This window comes from Wyeomyia smithii, chromosome 2 (assembly GCF_029784165.1).
Source record: "Wyeomyia smithii strain HCP4-BCI-WySm-NY-G18 chromosome 2, ASM2978416v1, whole genome shotgun sequence".
In the NCBI taxonomy this organism is placed as follows: Eukaryota; Metazoa; Arthropoda; class Insecta; order Diptera; family Culicidae; genus Wyeomyia; species Wyeomyia smithii.
In genome coordinates, this window is record NC_073695.1 from 250971297 (window position 1) to 250996578 (window position 25282).

At 37.4% G+C, this 25282-nt stretch overlaps 1 protein-coding gene across 1 annotated transcript; it reads left to right on the top strand.

The window, feature by feature from the left end:
- Window positions 1–429: 429 nt before the first annotated feature.
- Window positions 430–23526, top strand: LOC129722194 (lipase maturation factor 2-like). Its single transcript, XM_055675483.1, has 3 exons — window positions 430–1244; window positions 21473–22464; window positions 22561–23526. Exons 1-3 carry the CDS (start codon window positions 1082–1084, stop codon window positions 23347–23349), a joined length of 1944 nt encoding a protein of 647 aa, XP_055531458.1. The 5' UTR covers window positions 430–1081; the 3' UTR covers window positions 23350–23526.
- Window positions 23527–25282: the final 1756 nt, after the last annotated feature.

Sequence of the window (25282 nt, forward strand, 5' to 3'; positions counted from 1 at the left end):
ATATATTCGACCCCAAAACGTACGTATTCATGATCTTCAACGTTGCGAGCCAACAAGCCATGTCATCAGCGCTTTGAAAAATTTAACAATAGAAAGAGAATAGAACAAATTTTCGCTACAACTCGAAGCGTTTGAAAAGAATAAAAAACGGAAAAAACTATTTGGTTAAAAGATAGTCCTAACGGTTTAAAAGTATGTAAACACAATACACAAACACAATATAACCCCACGGCTTCACCCAAGCCGTTCGTCAATAACAAAAAAAAAAAAACGGTCCTACAAACCATCAACCATGACGGCTATCATGGGTGTTGTGTTACGATTAGATAACACTTACCGTGAGACTATTGCGCAACTTATTTCTTACATCCGATTGCTATTGATATGACAGAAAGAATCTATTACTAAAGTGCAGCAGCAGTTGTGCTCAACTAAACCTGCAGTTGAAGTTGTCCCACAAACCTGCATCAGCCCCCACCGGAAGTTTCGAATTTCATCACTACAAACTGCTTAATTTACAATCAGAGTCACTGTAGCGGAAATGGAAAACCATTCTCGAGTGTTGTGGCCCGTTGCACTTGCAATCCTTCCAAGAAAAGCCTCATTTTCATTACAACCGTAGCTGCGTTTAGAAGTATTTTGTATCCTTTATCAGGAAATTTCGGATCGTGAAAAATCTCATTCACTAGCGAACGAAAATTTAGTGAGAACCATCTGTGGCCCTTCTGTAGTTATTGCGTTTCACAAACTCTTCTCACTTTCCCCAGAGTGTCGCATGTTGCACTTCAGCGCATAGTGGAAGGTGAAGAACAGCAACCAAATAATAATCGTAAAGTGTTTGTGTGTGTTGTGAGTTTGTTTAGTGAATTCCGCCTGTTTACGAGGCCAAAAATGCATCAACTCGTGGGATCGCTGTAATGCTTTCCAGGCGGAGTATAAAATTGAACCATCGCGGACTCTAAAGTTGAACTTTTTGATAAGCAAGTGGTATTATCGAAGTAGGTCCGGAGTGAGTTGCTTCGTAGCATTCGGTGGATTTTTTTCGGTTGATTGAGTGAAGTAAAAATAAGTTTCTCACACAATGAAACCCACGGATAATAATGCTGCAGCTGATGTCGGCCGACCCAAGGATGACACCCCGGAGGGAGAACGCAGCTACCCGCCGCTGGTTAGAAATCTGATTTTACGGGCTATGGGTGGTGTTTACCTAGTGGCTTTTTTAAGCTTCTATGCCCAAGCTGACGGTAAGTATCTACCTTTTGTGATGGTGCAATAAATGGCAGGCAGGAATCAAAATATTGATTTGCTGTTATGCACCGGTTAATGGAACGTCAGTGTTTGAGTGCCGGCGCAGGTCACAATCTCGATCCATTTGTTTGAGTTTATTTTTGTGAGAGCACAGTTCGTGGCGTATAAGTGAGAGATGTTCGATGGTGAGCTTCGTTATCTTTAGTCACCGATGAGCGGCCACTGTGGGTACGGGTTAGGAATTTCAACAAAAATATATAATCTTAGTGCGAAAATAAATCAAAAAAATAAGAGATTCAAAAATGTACAATTAAAAAAAAAAAAATAAAATAAAATGAGTACAAAAAAAAATTCTCAATGTTCCAATTTCGTCACGGCATATTGACCTACGCCGAGTGCAATACGATTTTAATGTTTTCGAATACTCTAAAAAAAAAAAAAATGAGATGTAGCAGCTGAAGGGTCGCAAGTTCTTTTGATAAAGGTGTTTACAATTGACTAGTTAAGTAGAGCAACCACAGAAGGTACTTATAATAATATAATACCTATTGCATATTTTAATTTGGAATCATTTTTAGTTTTAGTTTTAGTGGATTTCAAATTTGCAGGTTATTTCGCCTATTTTTCAACTGCATTCATTCCAATACAAAAAAAAAAAAAATAATAATAAAATACCGGTAAAAGAAAACATAAAATTCAAATGGTTATGGCAAAAAATGCAGTTTTTTCTAAGCTTATTCTCTCATACCAATTATTTTCAGATTCGCTTTAACATCACCAAAATGAAAAATTAAATTACATTACATTATAGTAAAATTCATAGCAAAATTCGACTGATGCTTTCAATAAATTCGGCAAAACGTTGCGAAAAAACCGAAGATGGAGTTTGCTTTGTCTAACCTTAAATTGCTGATTGGGGAGGCCAGGAATCAAGTGACAGTATTCTATCGTGGTTTTGTTGTGAGAGAAGATCTATCTACGCAAATTTCTTTTTCTATATTTTATTTTAAATTTCTGAGGAAATGATAGAAAAACAACTTTATGGAAATGAATTTTAATAGGAATATCATGTGTCAATCATAATAATATTATTGTTATTATCAATATTATGGAGTTATTTGAATCGAAAGTCTAATGTATCATAATTTTTTACTAATGGACCACTCTTATGTCACGGTGCTCCCACATACCGTTATTATAAAAAAATGTATCAAATGATCTGAGTATCCCCGTTCGACCTGTTATGACGTCTTGAATCTCTGGTCAAAATTTCAATATCGTCGTACGGTACATTTTTGAGTAATGCCCTTTTGAAGGTCGTAAAGTACAAAAAAATGATATAAAACAACGAAATAAGCACTCTTTCTATGAAATAACTCCCAGAATAGTTTCTACACATTGGAAGCTTTATATTTCAAGACATTTACAATTGGTGGAAAGATTTATTTGGAAATCCCACAGCGCACAGTGGTCTGAACTTGAATAATCGTGATCGTTTTAGATTTGACTGTGCAAAATTGATTGTACTCAATGAGACAACCGCTTAATTATAAGCCGCTTCACGCGCAACATTTTTCGGTTTTGTACTGCCCGTTTAGCTAAAGATTCCTTCTGATGGTCCTATAATACCGTGTATACCTTTAGAAATTCGCGCCTGCCGAAGTGTATTTGCTTTCATGAGGGTACTTGGGAATAGTAATGGTCAAATATTGAAACACTTCGATGGCGGGGTCCGACAAGAAAAATACTCATCGTTTGTTCCTCTTCGTGATGAATTGCCTAACTCGGCCACTTACCACAGTGACACAACCTTTTCTTTCCGTAGCAGTCGTGAAGCTGCAGAGGTAAACTCGGTCTTCGACAACATCAAATGTTAAACCTTCTTCCTTACTGGCCGGCGCCGTTGTCGATCCAAACAAAGCGGCAGCTGCTGAACTCTCTAAGGTCGCTTTTTACGCGGGTTTTCTTTACGAGGGTTTTTTTACGCGGATTCCGGAGTTTACGCGGTTGTTTCTATGCGGATTCCGGGATTCATGCGGTTTTTTTTACGCGGATTTCGGTTTCTCTTCACTCGGGTTGCAGAATTTACGCGGATTCCGGAAATTCACGGTTTTTTTTTACGCGGCACGTATCCCCCGCGTAAAAAGCGACTTTAGTGTATACTGAAGAAGGCAACCCTTCGTTGGTCTCAAATTAGTAATTTGAATTAGTAATTGAAAAATTAGTAATTGAAATTACGATGCTGGCCTAACAAGCCAGTCGTCGTATATTACTGACTGTGAGTGTCAGTACACTTAACAGTCGGCTCCGAAGTCTGTGTATAGTAAAACAGAAGGTCGAATTCCGATACGGAATGTAGAACCTAGCCTTTGCTTTTTGAAGAAGGCAAACTAGTAACAAAACTGGTATATCAAAGTTTTGAAGCGCTGTTTTGGCTGTATTAAGCGCTATAAAACTTTGATAAAACCAATATTGTTACTAGAGAAGTAGCCATATACGTGGTTCTTCGTGCAACTTCACTAGCTCATACGTAAGAGCAACGTAGAAGCAACTACGAAATGCGCGATCGTCAAGCTCAAGCTCAAGCTCTAGGGAATTCTAATTAGTGATATAGGCTGGATATAGGCTGGATCCAAGATCTTGCTTCACTTGGTCCAAACATCTACCTCGTTGCTCGCCTCTACAACGAACACCATTTTTGCGGGAATGTTGTCCGGCATTCTTACAACATGCCCCGCCGATTGTATCCTTCTAGCCTTAACGACTTTCTGGATACTACGAGATCCTCACATACTCCGCCGAAGATTGAACACCATCGTTCGAAAATTGCTATTGCTTGAAAGTCCTCCTTGAGCATTGTCCATATCTCATGTCCGTAGAGAACTACTGGTCTCATGAGTATCTTGTACAAGGTACACTTGGTACAAAGGCGAATTTTACAAGACCTCAACGTCTTGTGGATTCCGTTGGATAACTTCGTAGCCGCAAGGTTGCAGAGTCCGCTTTGACATGCGGGTGTTCGTTGGTTTGAATCTTAGTAGAATCAGGGTCGTTCGATGTCAACGGACTTTTGAGCATGGGTTTATTCTCAGGCTCCCCATTCCTAATGGCCAGTGAAGGGCTTCATTCACGTTGAATTCTACAAAACCTCGACAAATACGTTTTGTCAAAATTCAGTCACTCTCACAATAAAACTGGTCAGAGGGTCATTCAGTTGAAACCTTTCCAGGAAATTGTCCACACAGGAAAAAAGGCACAATATTTTCTCTGCTATAGTTGTTGTCTGACGTTACCAACGATCTGAGGTACACAAAAATTCGTCAATAATTTCGAACTCACCTCCGTCTATCACTACGCTACTGCTTATGCGAGCCTTATCACGCTCGGTTCTCCCTGCTAGCAGATACTTGATCTTCGACGTATTCACTTTCAATCCAACCTTTTCGATTTCATGTTTCAGCTTGATGTACTGTTCATTGTAGTGTTGCTTCCATCTGTGATAGACACGTTCATCAGTTGAGATTGCTTCATCTTCATTCCGACACATTTCAGCTCGCGGCACAAAGCCTGCACTTCGGGGAGTTTAAGTTGCTCTAAATCTTTGGTGCATTTTGACCAAGAGAAGATAGTGGTTAGAATCGCCGTTTGCGCCACGATATGTTTGGATGTCGATATTATCCGAGAAGTTCCTTCCGTCAATCGTCAATGATCGATTTTATATGATATGGGAGGCTCTGCTGGAAATAGGTACTACGTATGGCCATGTTCTTGAAGATGGCGTAATCAATTAGTCAAACTTTCAATAATCGGTCAGAATTCTTCCCACGGCCAACTTGAGCGTTGAGATCTCCGATAACCATATTGACGTCAAGGTTTGGGCTCAAGGATACATCACTCGTGAATCTTTGAGTGTTATCACATGTTTCAGACATGTCGCTATAAACTGGAGAAAAAATCAAAGCGCTACATGAAGCTCAATTCCCGCACTTCGGTAAAGTTGTGCGTGGGTGTCTGACACGTGTGTCAAAATAAAATCTTGAAAACAACCGTAAGTAATTCGAACCACTCGCGCCACGGACTTGTTCGGTCGTCTGGCAGGGGGGAATAAACTTGGTCGTTACTCCAAGTAGGGAAATGTGCTTTATTTACCCGATCTAGCGAATCCGGACTGTCTAAATAGAAAGCCCGCATATGATCGAATGTGGTTCAGATACCATTTATCCCACTTGATAAATTCTGAATTTCACTTTGAAAGACATTTGTGAGGATGTGATGAGATCTAATGGTACTGCCCTCTTTTTCGTTTTAAAAGGATGAAGGTAATCCCGTGTAGATGGATGAAGGCGTGATCGATGACATATTTGTGTCAAAGTTCTGCGCTTCGCGATTAACCGGGCATGTTGTGATTGGGAATAAAAGAAAGACATCATCAGTTATTCGGTAATGCGATTACTGGATAATTGTTGAGTTTTCTTTAGCACATAGAAGCATAGAAGCTCGCTTTTCACTTCAGGACAAGAAAACAAAAAAACTAGAAGACAAAAATATCAGAAACAGACAAACAGAAGGCAACAATATGAAATACGGCAACAACTTCGAAAAAATTAAAAAAATCAAAAATATCAGCAATAGCAAGACTCTGTAAAAGTTACGATAGTAATAATAGCAAAATGCGATAAAAAAAAAACAATTCTATCTCAAATGTGCGAAAAAGTACAAAGTGGGCAGTGACCATTTTGGGATTGGCGCTCCATACCTGGTATGGAGTTGAGAGGTGACTTCCGAAGAGGTTCAATGAAGCGAGAGCTGCGCAAAAGCAAAGCAAATGCGCTGTGCTCTCAGGTATGAGATAGGAGGGAAGTAAGGCTCAAATCAAGAAGAAATTGGTGATTTGATCAGACATCTTAGACAGAGTTGTAAAATTTGCGACTCAAATAATGGAATCTGATAGACGACGATGTGAAAAACTGTAATCAGAGTCAAGTAAACAGTCAAGCTCATTTTAATACGTCTTTATTAATTTGTGATTCGTGTAGATTATATTGTATCAAAGTGAATGATGAATTTGATCTCGAAGAGCATCCACACAATTAATTCATGGAACCATCAACATCATGATGTGGAAGAAACATTCTACCGATGGAGTTGCAACCATCTGAATCTGTATACGAATTGGTGGAGTTCCCATCTATCATCATATCGTATCATCATATTCTCAAGAAAGCATTCAAAAATAATACTCCAGAGCACAGAAAAAGGAGTTATTCAACAGTGGCCTAGCTGGAATCAACGTTTCACCGATATCACTTACAAAGCACAGTCAGGGAAAATATCCTTAAAAAAGTATCTGAAAGTTACTGATGGTATAAGAAAAAACATTTTCGATTTTGATGCTGAAGATGACTTGGATTGGGTTTATTGAAATGTAAAGCGAGAGACTTCGTCGAGATGATTTTGCAGTTAAAAGAAAAATATACTGCTCCCGAATGCTCGAGGGAAGATAAAGTAAGAATACTTTCGGTTCTACCGAAATCTTGGAACCAACAAACGGTAAAAGAACAGTTTGAAACAACGGAATACATTGTGAAACATGAAATTTTAGGATTTAATAGAAACTACCCTGGAAGGTTATGTAATAGAAATTAGACTGGCAAGTAGTTAAGTAAAAAGCAATAATAAGATATGAGGGAAGTAAAACTCAGATCAAAAAGAAACTGGTGATTTGATCAGAGATCTTAGACATGGCTGTTAATTTCGCGACAACAAATGGAAGCTGATAGACGGCGATGTGAAAATCTATAATCAGAGAATTCTTCGAGAAGTTTGGGGTTCAAATGAAACTTTACTGGAAGTGAAAAACCGATAATCAGTGCCCAACTGCTGAGTGCAGATTGGTGCCCATAACCGCCTTTAGGTTTGTGTATATTGGCCTTAGGTAAAATACAGCTTTAGCTAAAGTGTAGGTAAAAATTACGAGAACCAATGGAGTTAGCACGGTCGGCAGCGAGGATAAAAATTTGCTTTTAGTTATTAAGATACTTTAGAAAGTAAGCTTCCAGATATAATTGGCGCCGTTAAACATTAAATTGTATTTGTGCCGTGTCAAATAAATTATATATGAACAAAAAAAAAATGGAGTTAGCACGAATTTTCTCGATGCCTACCTAAAGTAACGGCTGTCATTCTAATACTCGCAGGTAAAATCAAAGCAATGTTCTTCAATTTGTTTTCGAAAAGAGTTGGATATAAATTTAAATATAACAGTGTATGATGAACAATGTAGCTTTAATTTGTGTAAAATAGAAGGTCTCACAAAATCAGAAAAAATTACTCAATAATGATTTCGGTAATCCAAAAATGTGTGTAATATAAACAATATAAAACTTAAACTGTTAATTCACAGTTTTTTTTTCTTCTTAAATTCTCCCCTCACTGCCAGCATTCATTGAACCTTCAAAGAGTATACGTAATTAGGCAGAACGACCTGACGAGTTCAACCTCGACATGGATTTTTACAGAAAAAACATGTGTTTTTACCTAGTTGATGGATTTTTACAGAAAAAACATGTAGGACTATTCGGAGACAAAATAGAATAATATCCTGAGGAACAATCATTTATTTACAATTCAACAATGTTTAAATTTGAAAAGATATTGCGGGTAAAATTTGTTGTAATCTGAATTACTTCTAACATGGAATTGGCCTGCAACATGGCGTTAAAAAGATAGAACATTGCCTGTTGCAGAAAAAAAAGTTTTCCTGCGTAATAGGTCCAAGCAGTTGATATTAGAAAAAATATTTTCGGTAGCAATACTAGCTGGGTTGGAAATGTATTTTTGTTTTCTACCGATATTTGTTTAATCACGGTCATTTTTGAACAACCCACATTAGTTGGCATAATGTTTGAATTACCAGTAACCTGTGCGTACGGGTATGCAAAGAAGTAGCGAAATTGAGCGGTACAATTGAAAAATTAGTATTATGTTTCGAAGTTTGTTTTGATTGGGAAATTGAATTTTATTTGCCTTGCCTTGCCTTAACAATGGCTAAGCGGCGAGTGCATTGATAAAAATTTGACATATGGTTGCCAGTACAATTGGCATAGCAAAAATTATTACTCTCTTTCAAAGGACATATGTCCTTTTTGTGAGAAGAGTTTTCACAATAAAGGCATTTTTGGTCCAAGTCACAGAAATTAGATCCATCGTTGGCAGGTACGGTATTGGGTGATATGCTTTTCACCTCCGCCAAACTTCCTATACATTTTTCGCATTGTATAAAGCATGTGCTTTTACAAAAAACAATTGAATTGTTAACCTCAGTGTGGTTAAAGTTATTCAAATAATTAACAATGGAAATTCCAGTTCTCTGACTGTTCTCGCCTCGTGATTTCTGTTTCATAAAAACTACTTGGGTAGGGGCTATACCAAGTAACTCTGTCAAAGTATTTTAATCTCGTCAATGACAACTTGGCGTTCTTGGTATCGTAGGTAAAAAAACATCCTGTCAGTTGAATACTGAATAAGACGATTACGATTATGACTAATAAGCGGCATTCGCCTCTACGGTAGGGTGTCCCAAAAAAAAATGGATGTTGAAAAAGTCAAGGTGCTCAGCCCTAAATTGGAAGATAATGTTATTTATAGCATTTTTGTAGAACATTTTGACTTTCTAAAAAATCTGTTACTGCTAAGCGGGATTTAATACGAATATTTACATGAAAAAAGATCCTTGATATCTTATCGGGGGCGAGATATTGGCGTTTATACATGTGATGGAAAACTATTCATTTAGTCAAAAATGCCACGTATGTACGCTCCAGCTGCACGTAAATGGGTCCTTATGGTCATCGTTACTTCTTAAGTGAGGGTTGTGCACGTCGATGATGCTATCGTTTGAGCAACGGCCGTTGATCCTCAATTTACACATTCTGTTGTCGATTGTCCACCACCTAATCCCGCGTTTCTGCATTTTGCCCATCACAATGAAAGCTGTGCTCAGCTCGAGAGTGTTGCCGAAGCTCTGGTAGATGGTTTGACCATATCTGTACGTATGTACCGATACTCCCTTCCAGCGCACCTCCTGCACCGCTACAATGTTGAATTTGCGAACCTTCAATAAGTTGGAAAGAATGCGGGTACATCCCAACAAATTAGGAGACTTGCAGTTCAATGATCCGAGTTTCCAATTGTTAGTCCTTTTTCGTTGCCTAGGTCTATGCCGATGCACCAACAGGTCTATGCCTATGCACCAACCCACAGTCTCGCGGGGGACCGTCATGACGGAAATGTTTAACATGTCTTGTCCCCGAAAACCTCCTCACCTCCAATTTGGGTCCATTTGCCTAATTAGTTCTCGAGTCATATAGAAATTTGTGTTTCATTTGTATGAGAGCCTTCCTCTTCCAGAGGAGGGACCACGATAGAAATATTTTCTGCTCCCAAAAACTTCTGCGTGCCAAATTTGGTACCATTTGCCCTGCATATCAATTTCTCATCGATCCGCCGATCCGTTCTTGAGTTATATTTTTATAATATGAAAAAGAAGAAAAGAAGAAGAAAGAAGATATATTTGAGCAAGATCGCGCAAAATGACCTATGGTCGAATATCGACCATTTTTGATTTGAATGAAACTTTGCACACGTATTTGGCTTAGCAAACTGAGCATTTTTCACAGGTAGATAGATTTTTTACACCCATGAGTTACATTCTAAAAGGGCGTATGCCTTTTGGCATAGGTTTTATTCGAAGCATTGTAGCCCAGAAACCGTTAGTTGTATAGAAAAACTGTCTAAGAATGAGTTGTAGGGAATTAAAAATGCACCATAAAAAAAATATACACTGTACAAAAAAAAATTTTTTTTGACCAAAAAAAATTAAAAATAAACATTAAATTCCAATTAAAAAAAAGAGTTGAATTTTTTTTAATTTTTTTTAAAAGAAACTTGACGTTATTACGCATCTTTTAAAAGAAAATCCAGGATGGAGAAATCAAAAATATATTTTTTATGGTGGATTGATTTTTTTATAAAAAATCTAATTTAAACATTTTTCAAAATATTTGTATTCTGATGATTTTAAAAGATGCAGAGAGTCGTTTTGAAACAAAAAGCTCTTGGTAGTAAACATTCTAAAGGCATCGGTTTTCGAGTTATTTTTAATTTAAGCTCAAAAAATTATTAATATTTCGGAAAATACACGTTTTTCTTAATTTGTCCATGGTTTTCCAGCAAAAAACATACGTTCATTGGAATGCTTGATCAAAAATATACAATTCATTCTTTGACAACAAAACGATTGGATAAATAACTCAAGCGCTAAACCTCAGCCTACCAATACGTTCCCCCTTGCCGAATGTTTTATAAAAAAATATGTTTGTCGTGCAACACTACTTACTTGTTTACTAATAATAACTGTTTGTAAAGTACGCAACCAATAACTACTGGGTTACCTATAATATCTGTTTTCGTATATAAAAACGATTGCCCTACTCCAGATGTGTTAGTAACAGTTTGCATTTTGTGAAGATGAATAAAGTGAAAATGGAATACACCAAGCCCAAATGCTGTAAACCCTTCTCTGATAATCGGTGCTCATCAAGCTTACGCAAATTAAACGAAAACGTTATTGCAAAATTAAAAATATTGAACAGTCAAGCTCGTTTTGGAACGTCTTAATCAGATTGTGATTCGTGTAGTTATTGGAATGATAGTCAAGCCATCATTCACCCCTTCGTTGTTTACTATTCAGAATCTGGAACACTTAAGAATATCAGCTCCATCATAATATCGGAAGTACTCCATCATGATACGGTTGCGGTTCAGGTGTTCATTGTCAAATTAATGAGTTTTTATAAAACAACAATACAGTTGAAAAAAGCGATAATAATGTCTGATGGAGCTGCCTCACATTACAAAAAATAGAAAAAAACTTTGCAAGTCTTTGCAAGTTCAAAACAAAATATAACGGCGATGCAGAGTGGCAATTTTTTGCGACTTCTCATGGTAAAGGCTCATGCGATGCAATTGGTGGCATATTGAAACGAATGGCAGGAAATGCAAGTTTAGCTAAAGAACATGAACATCCCATTACAAGCGCAAAATAATTGTATGATTGGTCTAATCAGAAAAATAATAAAAATTCATCAAACATGTCATTTAGTTGGGTATCTTATGAAGAATATGAACTAGGAGTAGCAGAATGGAGCAATATTTTCAAAAAATCTAGTATAAAAGCTGTCACACAAAAGTATTACTCTTTTGTTTAGATTTCAGAAAATAAGATACAAACGAAGCTGTTTCCAAAAGATGACGAATCATTTACTTATGATGTATATAAAATATAAGATGAAACTAGTTCTGTAAAGTATCTATGTCATAAAAAAATATGTTCCTAAGATAATAAAACTCGAAAATAAAAATTTGATTCTTATATATATATTTATATCACTTAGAACATTTAACTCTTTTCTTGTGAACCCTTCGCCCAATCGTTTTGTTGTCAACGAATGAATTGTATATTTTTAATCAAGCATTCCAATGAACGTATGGTTTTTGCTGGAGAACCATGGACAAATTAAGAAAAACGTGTATTTTCCTAAACAATTATAATTTTTCGAGCTTAAATTAAAAATAACTCGAAAACCAATGCCTTTAGAATGTTTACTACCAAGAGCTTTTTGATTCAAAATGACTCTCTGCATCTTTTGAAATCACCAGAATACAAATATTTTGAAGCATGTTTGAATTAGAATTTTCATAAAAAAATCAATCTACCATAAAAAAATTATTTTTCATTTCTACATCCTGGACTTTTTTTATAACGTCAAGTTTCTTGAAAAAAAAAATAGAAAAAAATCAACTCTTTTTATAAAATTGAAATTCAATATTTATTTTTAATTTTTTTTAATTAAAAAATTTTTTTTGTACGGTGTATATTTTTTTATGGTGCATTTTTAATTCCCTACAACTCATTCTCAGACAGTTTTTCTATACAACTAACGGTTTCTGGGCTACAATGCTTCGAATAAAACCTATGCCAAAAAGCATACGCCCTTTTAGAATGTAACCCATGGGTGTAAAAAATCTCTCCACCTGTGAAAAATGCTCAGTTTGCTAAGCCAAATACGTGTGCAAAGTTTCATTCAAATCAAAAAAGGTCGATTAAATTTTCGCGTATTTCCAGGCGATTTAAAATGATTCTGCTCATTTGTATGCATGTTACAAACGCTGTAGCTTGCATACAAAGTTTTAATGAAGATATTCCTTTCTTTTCCTTCCTCCGTCCTCTCCCTTGGCTAATTTTGAAAACCTTGGGCATACTTACATAATTTAAGTTCAGCAGTTTCGTTAAAGAATTTTGCTTTTGTGGGCAACGGCAAATTTATGCTGTTCTAGTGTTTTCGTCATGGTGTTAGTGATTTCTGGCTAGAACGGCAAGCTAATTTATCATGTAATATGGATATGGGTCATTCCATACGAAGTGACCACGAAAAAGCACAAACTTGGACACGACCATCACCGATTTTTATCAAAGTTGAGAGAACTATTCATCTACTGTCACTTTAGAAAAATCCCAAATTTGGTGTCGATTGGAATACCCCCTGCTCTGTGGGACCCCCCTGTTTATTGCAAAGTCACGCATTTTTTGTTCAAAATTTCTTTTTTTCTTTTTCTTACAATGCATAGACGTAAGATGTCCGAACAATACTATAGATGATTTTTGAAGAAATTAAACCAAGGAATCCAGAAAAAATATAAGTTTTGACCGGAAGTGTTGCCAGATAAATTATTTGTGTATTTGAAAACAAAATTTACATTTTTCGGCAAATGCAGCCATTTTTATTTTAAATTTCATAATTTCATCGTGTTCCTTGGACAATTTCACATAAGAAAAAACTATCATCCCGAGGTAATATGAGCCAATATCGAGATATAACATTTTTACAAAAAAAAGTTGTAAACTTCGTAATTATATTTTTTTTTACAATTTATAGACGTAAGACACCCGGAAAATAATGATAGGTGAATTTTGAAGAAAATAAACCAAGGAATCCAGAAAAAATATTGGTTTTGACCGGAAGTCATGCGAGATGGATAATTTTTGTATTTTAAAATAAAATTAGCTGCATTGGCCGAAAAATACAAATTCAATTTTAAAATACAAATATATTCTATCTGGCAACACTTCCGGACAGAAACAATATTTTTTCTGGATTCCTTGGTTTATTTTCTTCCAAAATTCACCTATCACTATTTTTCGGGTGTCTTAGGTCTATAAATTATAAAATAAAATAATTACGAAGTAACACGATGAAATTATGAAATTTAAAATAAAAATGGCTGCATTTGCCGAAAAATGTAAATTTATTTTTCAAATACAAAAATAATTTATCTGGCAACACTTTCGGTCAAATCTTAAGTTTTTTTCTGGATTCCTTGGTTTATTTTCTTCAAAAATCATCTATCAGTGTCTTCCGGACATCTTACATCTATGAATTGTAAGAAAAAGAAAAAAGAGATTTTTGACAAAAATTGCGCGACTTTGCAATAAAGGAGGGGGTCCTAGAGAGCGGGGGGTATTCCAATCGAGACCAAAATTGGGATTTTTCCAAAGAGACAGTAGATGAACAATTCCCCCAACTTTGAACAAAATCTGTGATGGTCGTGTCCAAGTGGCATGTACACTTCGTATGGAATGACCCATATATCATATCGAATAGGCAAACCATTCTGGCTCTAAAAATAGTTCTAATCATGAATATCAGTTCTGCATGAAACTTTAAAAAAAATATTGATTTTATTATGGCGTCTTTTAGTTGTGTGAAAATGTCTGATTCTGGACTCATAAGCGTCGCTTGTGAAGAGTGTTTCCTTTCTCATTTCATTCGAAGGAAACGGTAACTGTAGCGCATCGAGAGTTGAAAAAGAATTAACGTGTCGTGTCTGAATCCGTCTAAAACGGTAATTCGATGTTGACGATTGCTCGCGTGAAGGAAGGCTAAAAACCTTCGAGGACGCTGAATAGGAGAAATTGCTCTTTGAGGGTCTATGCCAAACGCAGGAGCAGTTTGCCTCGGTATTAGGAGTTGCCCACCAAGCAATTTCTAATCGACTGCATGCTTTGGGAAAGGGATGTTGAGCGTCGTTTTCTCGCCTGTGTGCTCCAGCGGCAAAAACTAAGGGTTTTCTTAATCACGTCCTGACGGGTGATGGGCATTCATTACCCAAGTAACAATTTAAGTCGTATTGCATTCTTTTAGCGGTTTTCATGACCAATTTCGCAAAATTGCTGTTAAAACTAAAAATACTATCAGAACCTCGTGATAACCGCTATAAGTTTGCTTTACAGCCAGGTGGCCCACCCTTGCCAAGCTTATTGAATCAATTATAAGAATGGCAATAAAACTACTTTGAAACCACATGGAAAGAGTACCGCATACTATAAGCAGCTGGCATTACCTCTTTAAGAGCGCAATAAGTTTGGTTGCATTATTGCGCTCTGCTACTTGCCACAATAAGTCCAAATCAACTTTTCATTGCTTGACAGCAACCGTAATAAGTTGATTTGTTGTGCCGTTCCTGCACACACACCAGAACATCACGCCACTTTTTTTAATAAGGAAATCTCTCGTCGCGGGAGAAATGTTTTACCTGTGTTGGTTATCATCGTGCAATCGATTTTATTTGATGGTGATATTGTAGAAAGATAAGGAACAAGGAGGGGTTTTTGGTAGGTTTTGTAGCTCTCAAGCATATGCGCATGAAATTTTGTCGTGCATTTTGAGATCATAGGCGCTTAAAATTTATGCGCCATCAAAATAGTACGGGCTTACAAAAATGATCTCATTGTTAGCAAAAATGAATTGGATTGTTTCAGCTTAGTTTTTCAGAAAAAAAATCTAGCCGTGTTCTTCAATACAGAGATAGATCAAAATCAACTTAGGATATTCAATTTATTTGTTAGTCAGACGACGATTCGATTTTCGTTTCAAGATTATAAAAAGTCTCAAAAATATCAATATGGCGCGGTTGGTAATTAGTTGGCATTAATCGTAGCCGCAATAAGCCTAGTTCAATGATATATGTGTTGTAAGGTGCGGCAAAGGTTGGATGCCTGTATTATTAGAGAAAAAAATGTGGTAAATCCCTGGGGCCTAGACAACTTTATTTTTATGAAAAATCTGACATCACACTGACGATAATGAGGAATCAACAAACTTTGATATAAATAGAGAGGTGCACGAAAAATGCAACGATACATACTTAGTTTAATTGAATATTGAATATATTTCGAAATATATCAATAGTGTCTTGCCCCTACCTTATTTTTAAGGACGCATAATTTAACGACATAGGAAATTATTTTCAACCATAACAAGACAAACTGGCGATAAGATTTAAAAAAAAAAACTACCGAAAAGTACTAAGTTTGCTGTGTTACTTTATTAGATTTTTGAAGTTCTACGTCATCAATGTTTACAAATGCGCTGCAAGATGCTCTAAAGCATTTTACACACATCTTACGGAAACTGCGACAGAATTCTGCATCACACTAAACCAACTAAGCCGCTTTTGTCTCACCTGTATGTATATCATTGCCTGCATATATTTGTTTACAAGTTTGACAGGTTGATCTGGGCACTTATTACAATTTTATGAGATATTTTTCATAGCCAACTAGTAGTTTTTTAGATTTTGAATGACCGCAATACAACTGGTTTCTATGTTATATGACAGGAAGCTGGAGTGGTTTTATGGGGCAATAGATAGTAATAATAAAACCAATAACAAAGCAAAATCGCATTGACTCTTGCCGGACAGCTATCAGTTTTCATTACGACTTGCTTTTTTTTGGCAACGGGTTTAACCGCCATAAAATCGTTGGTAATATTCATTGCTGTGATAAAACCGTTAGAAAACCAAGTAGCTATAGAATTGTTACTTGGGTACAGCAATCCAAATAAAGGAATGTCATGGGGACTGGCCGGTGATAGTTCTACGTCGTCGTTGCGAAGGTTATGCTTCGTATTTGGTGGGACCAGATCGGTGCTGTTGAAACCATCACTGGGGAAATGTCTCGACTTCAATTAATGTGATTAAGTCGAGCACTGTGCGAGAAACGGCCACAATACGAGCAGAGGCACGAGAAAGTGATTCTTCTGCATGACAACGCTCGGCCTCATACTGCCGCAGTCAATAAAAATTACAGTAAGACGCTTAGATGTAAATATTACTTGTTCTGTTCGATGGCACATGGTATGCCTGATCAGCAGTTATTATAACACTTTTATCGTAACGATATTTGAGCTTCGTTGTAGCTAATGATGGGCAATACTTCTTTAAAATACAATTGCATTTTTATTTTAAAAAACAGCGAGAACCTACCTCACCCCATACTTCAAAAACAATTTGGAAGTATAAACGAAAACAAAATTTCCTCAAACTGAATTGAATGTTTTTGTTATCAGAAGAAGGATATGAACAATGAAACGCGCAATCACGGACGGTTATAAAGCAGAATTTTGCCTAAAGTGATACTGATAGTTATACTTAATAATTAACTCTAATGCTCATTATGGATTTTTCATGAAATAGGTCTATGTTAGAACGAGTAACATTTCGTAATTTAAAGCTATTGACTAGCTTTTCCTTTCATATATCGTCAGATTGTATTACCCGCTACGAAAGGGAGCTTCAAATGCATCTGTAAACTATTTTTCTTCGAAATGCCTTCGGTTGCCAAGCCCTTTTCATTTTCGCTATAGGCCTCGCCGTTAGAGCAAAGAGAACCGAAAATAAAAGGTAAAAATAATTCATCTTCGGGCTTTCGTATGGCGTCAGTCACATTACGCCGTCGGTTTGGCTCCCGCTCCGCTTGTCCTGTTCCTTTTTCCGGCCATTATCGTTAAACGTATTTCCCGAAGGCACGGCAGTTTAATTTTGGCCGGTTGTGTCTTGTGTGTTGGCAGTTCCAATTGCTTTTTCCGCTGCTGACGAGTCGTTTTCCACCGGGCCTAGCTTGGCCAGCCGACAGCATTGGGCTTGTTATGGTTTGGTTGAAGTTGAAGCTCTGCCCGTACGCTTGTGTTTTCAAAATTGGCTATCGTCTGGTCATTGCCATCAATTTGTGCTGGCTCGTATTTCTATTTTTTTTTTGCTCTATCCAGCTTCTTTGGTAAGGCCTATTTTTGCCGATCCGATTAGTGTTGATCAGGGAAAATAGACACAATTGGCTTTGTTAGACGGAATGATGCTTCATACACGACATACGTCGACCGAAATCGTTCAAAGCAAACTCTTGTAGAATGTTTTAAAGTAAGATTGTGGTTTAATGCTATGTTTGGGTTGCAATCATGTTATAGCACAACCCTCTCTGTTGTTATTAAAATTTTGTGAGTTGAAAAATAACACGGTTGAGTTGTTGTTAGGAACAATATTTTTCTTTTAGAGTGCATATTTTCTCATATATTTGCAAGATCTTGTATGGACTGCCCAGGAACATTCGGACTTTTACTTTTAATAAAAATGAGAAAAAAAAATAAAAATTTTGAATTTTGAAAAAAAAATAGTAGGAGGGTGGTATCCAAGACACGACCGCATATTTGACGTAGGACTATAATAATTTTATATTTTTATTTTGAAGCTATGTTTGATTTGAGCTCGTTTTACTTTTGTAGTTTGCTTGGTTTATTTTAACCAATTAAAACTCAACATCTTCCAAAAGGAAGGTATTTTGGTTCGGGTGGTAATATCAAGTATCTAGGTCGTCAGCCCATATTCATCAAGCGGTACCTTTAACGACTAACTGGAACTAATACTAGTTCATTGGTGGCCATTTCTACTGTTAAGGTCGTCTTTGACCACTAAAAAAGTCAAAAAACTCATGAAAAAATAACCGTTCATTTTTGGCATGGTTCGATTTTGGCAACAGAAAATATTCTAGCGTGTTGCCAAAATCGAACGGGGTCTGTATTTTGATTATATTCTTTGTAGCACTCTATCTTAGAAGAAAAAATATTCTCTTTAACATTCACAATGGTCCAGAAACCAAATTTAGGGGAAATTTTGGGTCTAGAGCTCTATAGCAATGCTCTATAGCAATCATTTTGTTCAAAGTTACTTAAAATTATTGGAGCTATAAAATTGTAGAACAAGGTTTTCTATCTACAAAAATAAAAAAGTTAGATACTTGATAGCATCGAAAATTTTGGTCACCCTAATTTTTGATACTTTTTCAATAAGCGCTTTATCATATGTAACAACTTTGTAGAAGAAAGTTTTTCTCTAAAATATTGCTATATAGCTCTAGACCCAAATTTCCCCCTAAAATTTTTTTCTGGACCATTGAATTGACCATTGACCATGAATACCTTTCATTCTAATACAGCGAATTTTCTTTAATACGCGAAAAGGCAACCTTCTATAAAATATTTAATTGAGTACGGTTTAGTAGAAATTAAATTTCTTCCTTCTATATCTATTTGTCTTGTTAAAGTTGGCTCACTCACCGATCACAAAGCGGCAAAGATGTCACATCAATTTTTTTCCTGCAGTTACAAGCTCGTGGAAAAAATAAAGATAACGAATTACAGTTTTAGTAGAAAATGTATATTCACAGAAAATTTGAAATTGACATAGAATTTTATGAACATGTTACCATTCAATTCAGGTCAATTTGAACATTTTATCAGTATACAGAATCTATTAGAACAAATTTGATCAATTTCAAGATACCAAAGAACAACGAAGATACCATATTTGAAGGTTATATGTCTGTTATTTTCGAAAAAAATCACAAGAAGGTTGTATGCAAGCCACGACCGCAAGGTTGAAGTAGAATACTTTTACAAGTAAGATAACCCGGCTGCTTGCGTGTCAGTCACACACGTAAAGATTTTAACCCGTATCTTATTGCGGTTTGTAAAATCAAGCGATTTCGTTTGCTCGCTGTTGCTTGTTGCATCATGTTGCAACTTGGCAGCTGGGAGACGACGAAATTCTGTTTATACTGATTTATTGAATCGACTTCATATTAGCTCTGCATAGTCGAACTAACTGCTTTTGTGAACTCGTACTAACAGGGCAGTTAATTATTCAATGTCGGTTATGCTGATCGCGCCTTTGCGCTGCCCCTACAGTGGGGGGTTTACTAAATAAAGTGAAAATTAGACAACTACATTAGAATTTGATTGCATCCCGCACAGAATGTCTGCTTGTGTTGATGCCAGAAAATTATTAACCTTCAATTATTTTTTTATTTGCCTTGAAAAAAGCATGTTGCGGTTCAAAATCGGTTGCTAATTACAACCTTTGAGCTGCCTTAACATTGGTGGAATTAAGATACACGGACAACATGCACTGTGGAAGCTATTTCACATTCAGTAAATTAGACGGGTGCGACAAATTTGAATTGCTAGGATGCAACACAGAATGCTTGCTTGCGTTGACAAAAATTATTAACTTTCAATGACTTGTTAATTTGCCTTAAAAAAGGCATTTTGATTTCCGAAATTGGATTTCCTGATGGCAATTATCATGCTGCCCCAACACGGGGGGAATAATGGCTGTCTGGCGACACACGCTGAGAAAAACCGCGCTGCTCCTGAGACGTGGTGACCAACCACAGAGCTAGTGCTGCTGCTGCGGAAGGACGACTGCTGTTGTCGCTGTCTAGAACTATTATGAGCGGCTCCGGCTGAAACAGGCTCTTATATAGGCCAAATAGCATGTTTTCAATTGCAAGGTATATGATTCTGTCGACCGTGCTTGGGAAGCAAGCATATAACGACCAATCAGAGGTCGAATTTTTCGTTTTGACAAGGCTTGACTATTTTCAATAGTACAATAGTGTGAATAATAAAATTACAATTATCTTATTTTGGGAAGAATTTTAGAAGATTTTCCAATCTATTGCTGCAAGAACGAAGGAAATCCATCGAATACTAACCGATTTATTAGCATTTGAAATTGGACATATTTTTCACTTTTTTCGGTTTTAGATTTTCATTTCACATCCCTATGTAGCCGAACTTCCTGAGAGAAGTATTCTACTTCAAAAAAAAAACTGGACAAGAGTGATGAAAAGCATTAGCCTCAGCAATTAATGATTGCATAGCGTTGTTCAATTACAAGTAAGGTTATGGAAAGTAATATTTTCTTGCAAATGCAAATTCAAAAAAATTTTCAATTGAAAAATACAAATACTAATGTCGGAACTCTAATAGCAAGATGAAATGTATTGTCATATTGGACTAAATTCATTTAGCTAGTAAAATATAATCATCAGTACAGCTCGTTTAACTACCTATTCAAAGATCTGTACGGAGCATTTTGGTTTTCTATTGTCTTTGGCGCAGCGTGTTTTGCGGCACCCGAAAAATCGAATTGAATGCTGATATTTGCTGCTATACGAAACAAAAAGAAGAAGAAGAAGAAGACAATTCAAACGGCAATTCGATTGTGTTCCACGCCCCGCTGTGCGTCAACAGCGGCAATGTAGTTTTCACTTGGCTTGGCTGCACACAAATGAATATCGAGTTCTACTGCACTGATAGACTACGAGTGACCAGCGCTCTATTCATACAATGCTCGGTGCAGTGCAGTTGCCTGTGCCAGCATGTTTTCCTTCAGGACATCAGTTTTATTAACATTAACATATTTATTAACAGCAGAACGTAATACTGTCTGATAGCGGAGGTGGTTACGAACTTTCCGAAAAAGCTTCACCTTCAAGACATCAAAATAGTCTGGGTTCATGGAAGCTAACATTAGTTGACCTATTGGGACGGGGAGACTCTGTCAAATTTTTTTTTGCCACTGCTATACAGGATATCTCAGCAGCCAGTTGGTGTCTATTCATGAAGTCTGTGCCAGGCGTGCTCGCATATGGTTGGTACATTGTTGGTGAAAATTCGACCTTGAAACTTTTATTCAATTTTCACTGTTTAACAATAAAGTGATAATGAAAATTGAAGAACCACAAAATTGTCCATCATTTTATCAATCCAACGACATATTGATTATTGTGATCCATCATGTGGTTACATCAGTATAACCGTCTGAAATCTTTCATTCCGGCGTTACATCTTTGTTTTAGTTTTCGCGGAATGTATCTCGATATAGTGCGGTTAGACGTAGTCCTACGTCAAAAAAAGAAAATTTTTATTTTTTCTAACAAAAGAATACACGAGGGATCTCAACCACTTCTGTTCTCTTATTCCAGGCTTGTTCAGCAACAGCGGCGTACTCCCGGCAAATCGTGTCCTAGCCAATGGAACCCTCAACGAGCGGATGAATTTTCTCCAGCTGGCACCACTGCTGGGACTCGATACACAATCCGCCATCGATCTGTTCTGTCTGGCCGGTTGTGCTGTCGCATTTCTGGCGCTGGTATTTGAAAATCTGTGCCGACTGCCGAGCTTCATAACGATGTGGGTTTTGTACTTCTCGTTGGTTCAGATCGCACAAAGCTTTCGACAACAGTCGGATGAATTACTGCTGGAGGCTGGGTTTCTTTGCATTTTGCTGGCTCCTTCCAAGCTCAGCGATCCGCGGGCTCCCATCGAAGATTTAGCACTGTTGCTGATGAAATGGTTGCTGTTTCGATACGTATTCGCATCGGGATCGGTAAAACTCGCCAGCGGATGTCCTTTCTGGTGGGATCTAACAGGATTGAAGAGACATTTCGAAACGATGCCACTGCCGACTTCGTACAGTTGGTACACCTACCAGCAGCCGGACGGGTTGCATAAGCTCAGTACGATTTATGTTTATGTTAGCGAGATAATTTGCTCCTGGCTTTTCTTCGCACCAAATCAGAAAGCGCGAATGTTTGCCCTCTTATGGCAAGTTTTCCTTCATTTGAACATCATTGCGAGTGGAAACTACGGCTTTCTCAGTTTGATTGTGCTAACGCTGCTGCTGACACTCGTCGATGATCGTCAGTTGGCGAGGACTGCGAAAAAGCCCCAGAGAGAGGACCGAACCGGGGCTTTAGTCGTTAAGGGGATTGCTATTTTGATGGTTTTAGGAACTTGGCTGATGTTTGGTGTTGGCTTCCGGAATGGCGAATTGGTGTTCAAACTGCTATTCAATCGATCTCAGTACTTGAGCATGATGCAAATGATGGTACGAATGGCACCGCTTATGATTGTGGGTTTGATGGTGCAGAAGTTTATTCGAATAGTTACCAAAGAGGCGGGCACAACTAATCTGGTGAGTGGAAAAGTTACTCAAAATAGAAAACGATAGCATCATGGAGGGCAGCTTTGATTTCTAATTTGTTTTTATGTTTCCTTCCCCCATCCACAGGCCGATGCCGTACCAAAGCTAACCGAAAACTGGCAACTGTTTCTACCCACGCTAGCAGCCGTCGGTATTATGTTCGCATCGATTGTGCCACATTTTCGTTTGACCCAATCCACTACAATTGGCTCCCCGCTGGTCACGAGACCATACGATAGCTTGCACGGCCTCTACGTAGTCAATCAGTACGGGCAACATTTGATTAAAATGCGACCAAGGCGGTTGGAAATAGTTTTGGAGTACTCGAATGATTTGGCCGGTCCATGGCAGGAGTATGGCTTTCAGTACAAACCCTGGCAGGAGGAGGGCTCGATGCCTTACGCTTGGGTGTACTTTCCTCGTTTCGATTTCAAATTTTACGACGCCTCGAATGCGAAACCCAGCACTCAGAAATGGTTGTTTCCGATGGTTCAACGGTTGCTACAAAATGAACCGACAGTTTTACAGCTTTTCGACTCGAGCCATGTTCCCGAGCTGGCGCCCAAGTACGTTAGGGCATCCATTTACCACTTTAGTTACACCTTGTGGTTTGGTGGAAATAGCACTACTTTCTGGACTCGGAATCGCGAAAGTGAATATTTTCCCGCCTTTTCGCTCGATGATGGTTTTCTGGAAACGAAACTGCGAGATGTGGGTGTTCCCCTCGAAGCGGCACCCTCGGAAGCGTTCAATCTTCCACTGAAGTGGCTGCTGGATGTGGTAAGAAACTTTCTCAGTTTCTTCGAAGGATCCTATCTTGTGCTGGGAGTGTTGGCAGCTGCAGTTGTAATGATAATCACACAGAAGAAAGACTAAAGCCGCGGTAAATTTTTATTCGATGCACATACCATTGCACACCTGATACGTCTATTATAGTTAGTGTACTTAGCCATGTTTATCCGCAGCGGATGCTACGTTGTTTCACGCAAGATGTATTTTAATGAACAAAAAAGTCAATTAAAGTTGGGTACTATTCCCGGTTATACGAAACGACGCCGGCGGTGTTTTCTTTCCTCCTCGTTTCCGCATGTGAATGTGCGGCCGCAAACTAATCGCTTTGCGGTTTGTTTTTCCGAGATCGTCGTTGGTTGCAACTGGGGCAACTTGTAAGTAACCAACCGCATTGATTAAATCCTGAAATGATACGGCTGGGTCTTTCGAAACGGACGCCAGGTGCGGTTTATGGGAACTTTGAAATGATATGTTGACGTTGTATTGTAAATATTTCGTTCCAACATCGTTATTATAAAAATCAACAAAAAAAAATCAATGTAAAAACAAATTAGGAGACTGGTTTCGAGGGAATTTTTTTCAGAAGTGAAACGAGGGAAATCTTGGAATATTATTTAAGCTGAACATTATTTCGATTTGAACGATATTGTTTCTCCATTATTAATAAGCGATTTATCGTATTATTGGGCGCATTCGGAGACAATTTAGGGATATCTACAAAACTAGGAAGTATTCGAAAAAATAGTATCTCTGAAACGATTATTCAAAAATCACTAATTTTGTTAATTAATGAAAAAAAAAAAATCTTTGAATTTAAATAAGTAATCAGTGCACAGTTTTGCAATGTAAATCGAAAAGAGTTGGCTTTTTTTCGTAACCAGCGTAACTTTCTTATAGCGAAGTGAAATATTACATACTGTATGTGTATGTATGTATGAATTTGATTTACGAATTTCGTTTAGCGGTAAGGCTCCAAAGTTTCGTCTTCTCGGCAAAAGTTGCCCTTACAAAATTACATCTCAATCGAAATTCGGGAACATGTGCCTCACCAAAGCGGTCAAAGTTTCACTTTTTTGACTAATATAAAAATGCACATGCTGTTCATGGAATTGTCGATATCAACATTTTTATACCTACTGTTTTAGGAACGCATAAAACGCCGAGTTTTGGTGTTATAAAAAAAAAGAAAGAAACGTATAGAACTCACATAAATATTTTTGAGCTGGCGTTTTATGTATTTCTAAGACATTCGGCATAAAAAACACGACATCTAATCTATTTTTTTAAACGCGGTAGGAACAACCGCGTCAAAAAAGACCCCAGTGTATTCTCAAAGTCCGATTGAGCTGAAATAAAGCATGCAGACTTTTTTTGAGAACCCTACCGTTAAAGGAAAAGTAAATTCCCATTGGCACTGCAATCTCTATAGGGTCAGAATTCGTGAAACGGATCTCTCAAAATCGCATTGTCTATTTTTTTTAAATCAGTATTAAAAATCAAGAGTTTTACTACTACTTATTGAATTTAAGTAAGTTTTCAAGTTGTGATTGTCATTTGAAATTTAGGTCAGATGCATCCTAAGTTGTAGTTTGTGAAAATATTGTTTTGGAATTTTTTTTCAATAGTAACTCTTTAAAACAATATAGCGAAAAGTTATGTTCTGGGACACTCAAAAATTTGAAAAAAAAATCACAAGTATTTTTGACAAAATATTGAAGCTTTCCTGAAAGTTTCAAGGTGGTTCATTCAGCAGACAGTATGTGCAGTAAGAAAGGCGAAAAATAAGCGAACTGGAAATATGATACAGATTTGAAAAAAATATACCGCATCCCGACGGGACAAGGTGGTGCAGGGAGGCGACTCCACACCCAGAACCCTAACTCACGACCCGTTTATTAACGGACCGGCGCCAACGGCTTTACTTCCTCATGCGATGGAAGGCGTGATCCCAGAGATTTTTCGCCTCAGAAAATCTCCCGGTGTCGGCTAGGATTGAATCTAGACCAGTTGGGTTGGT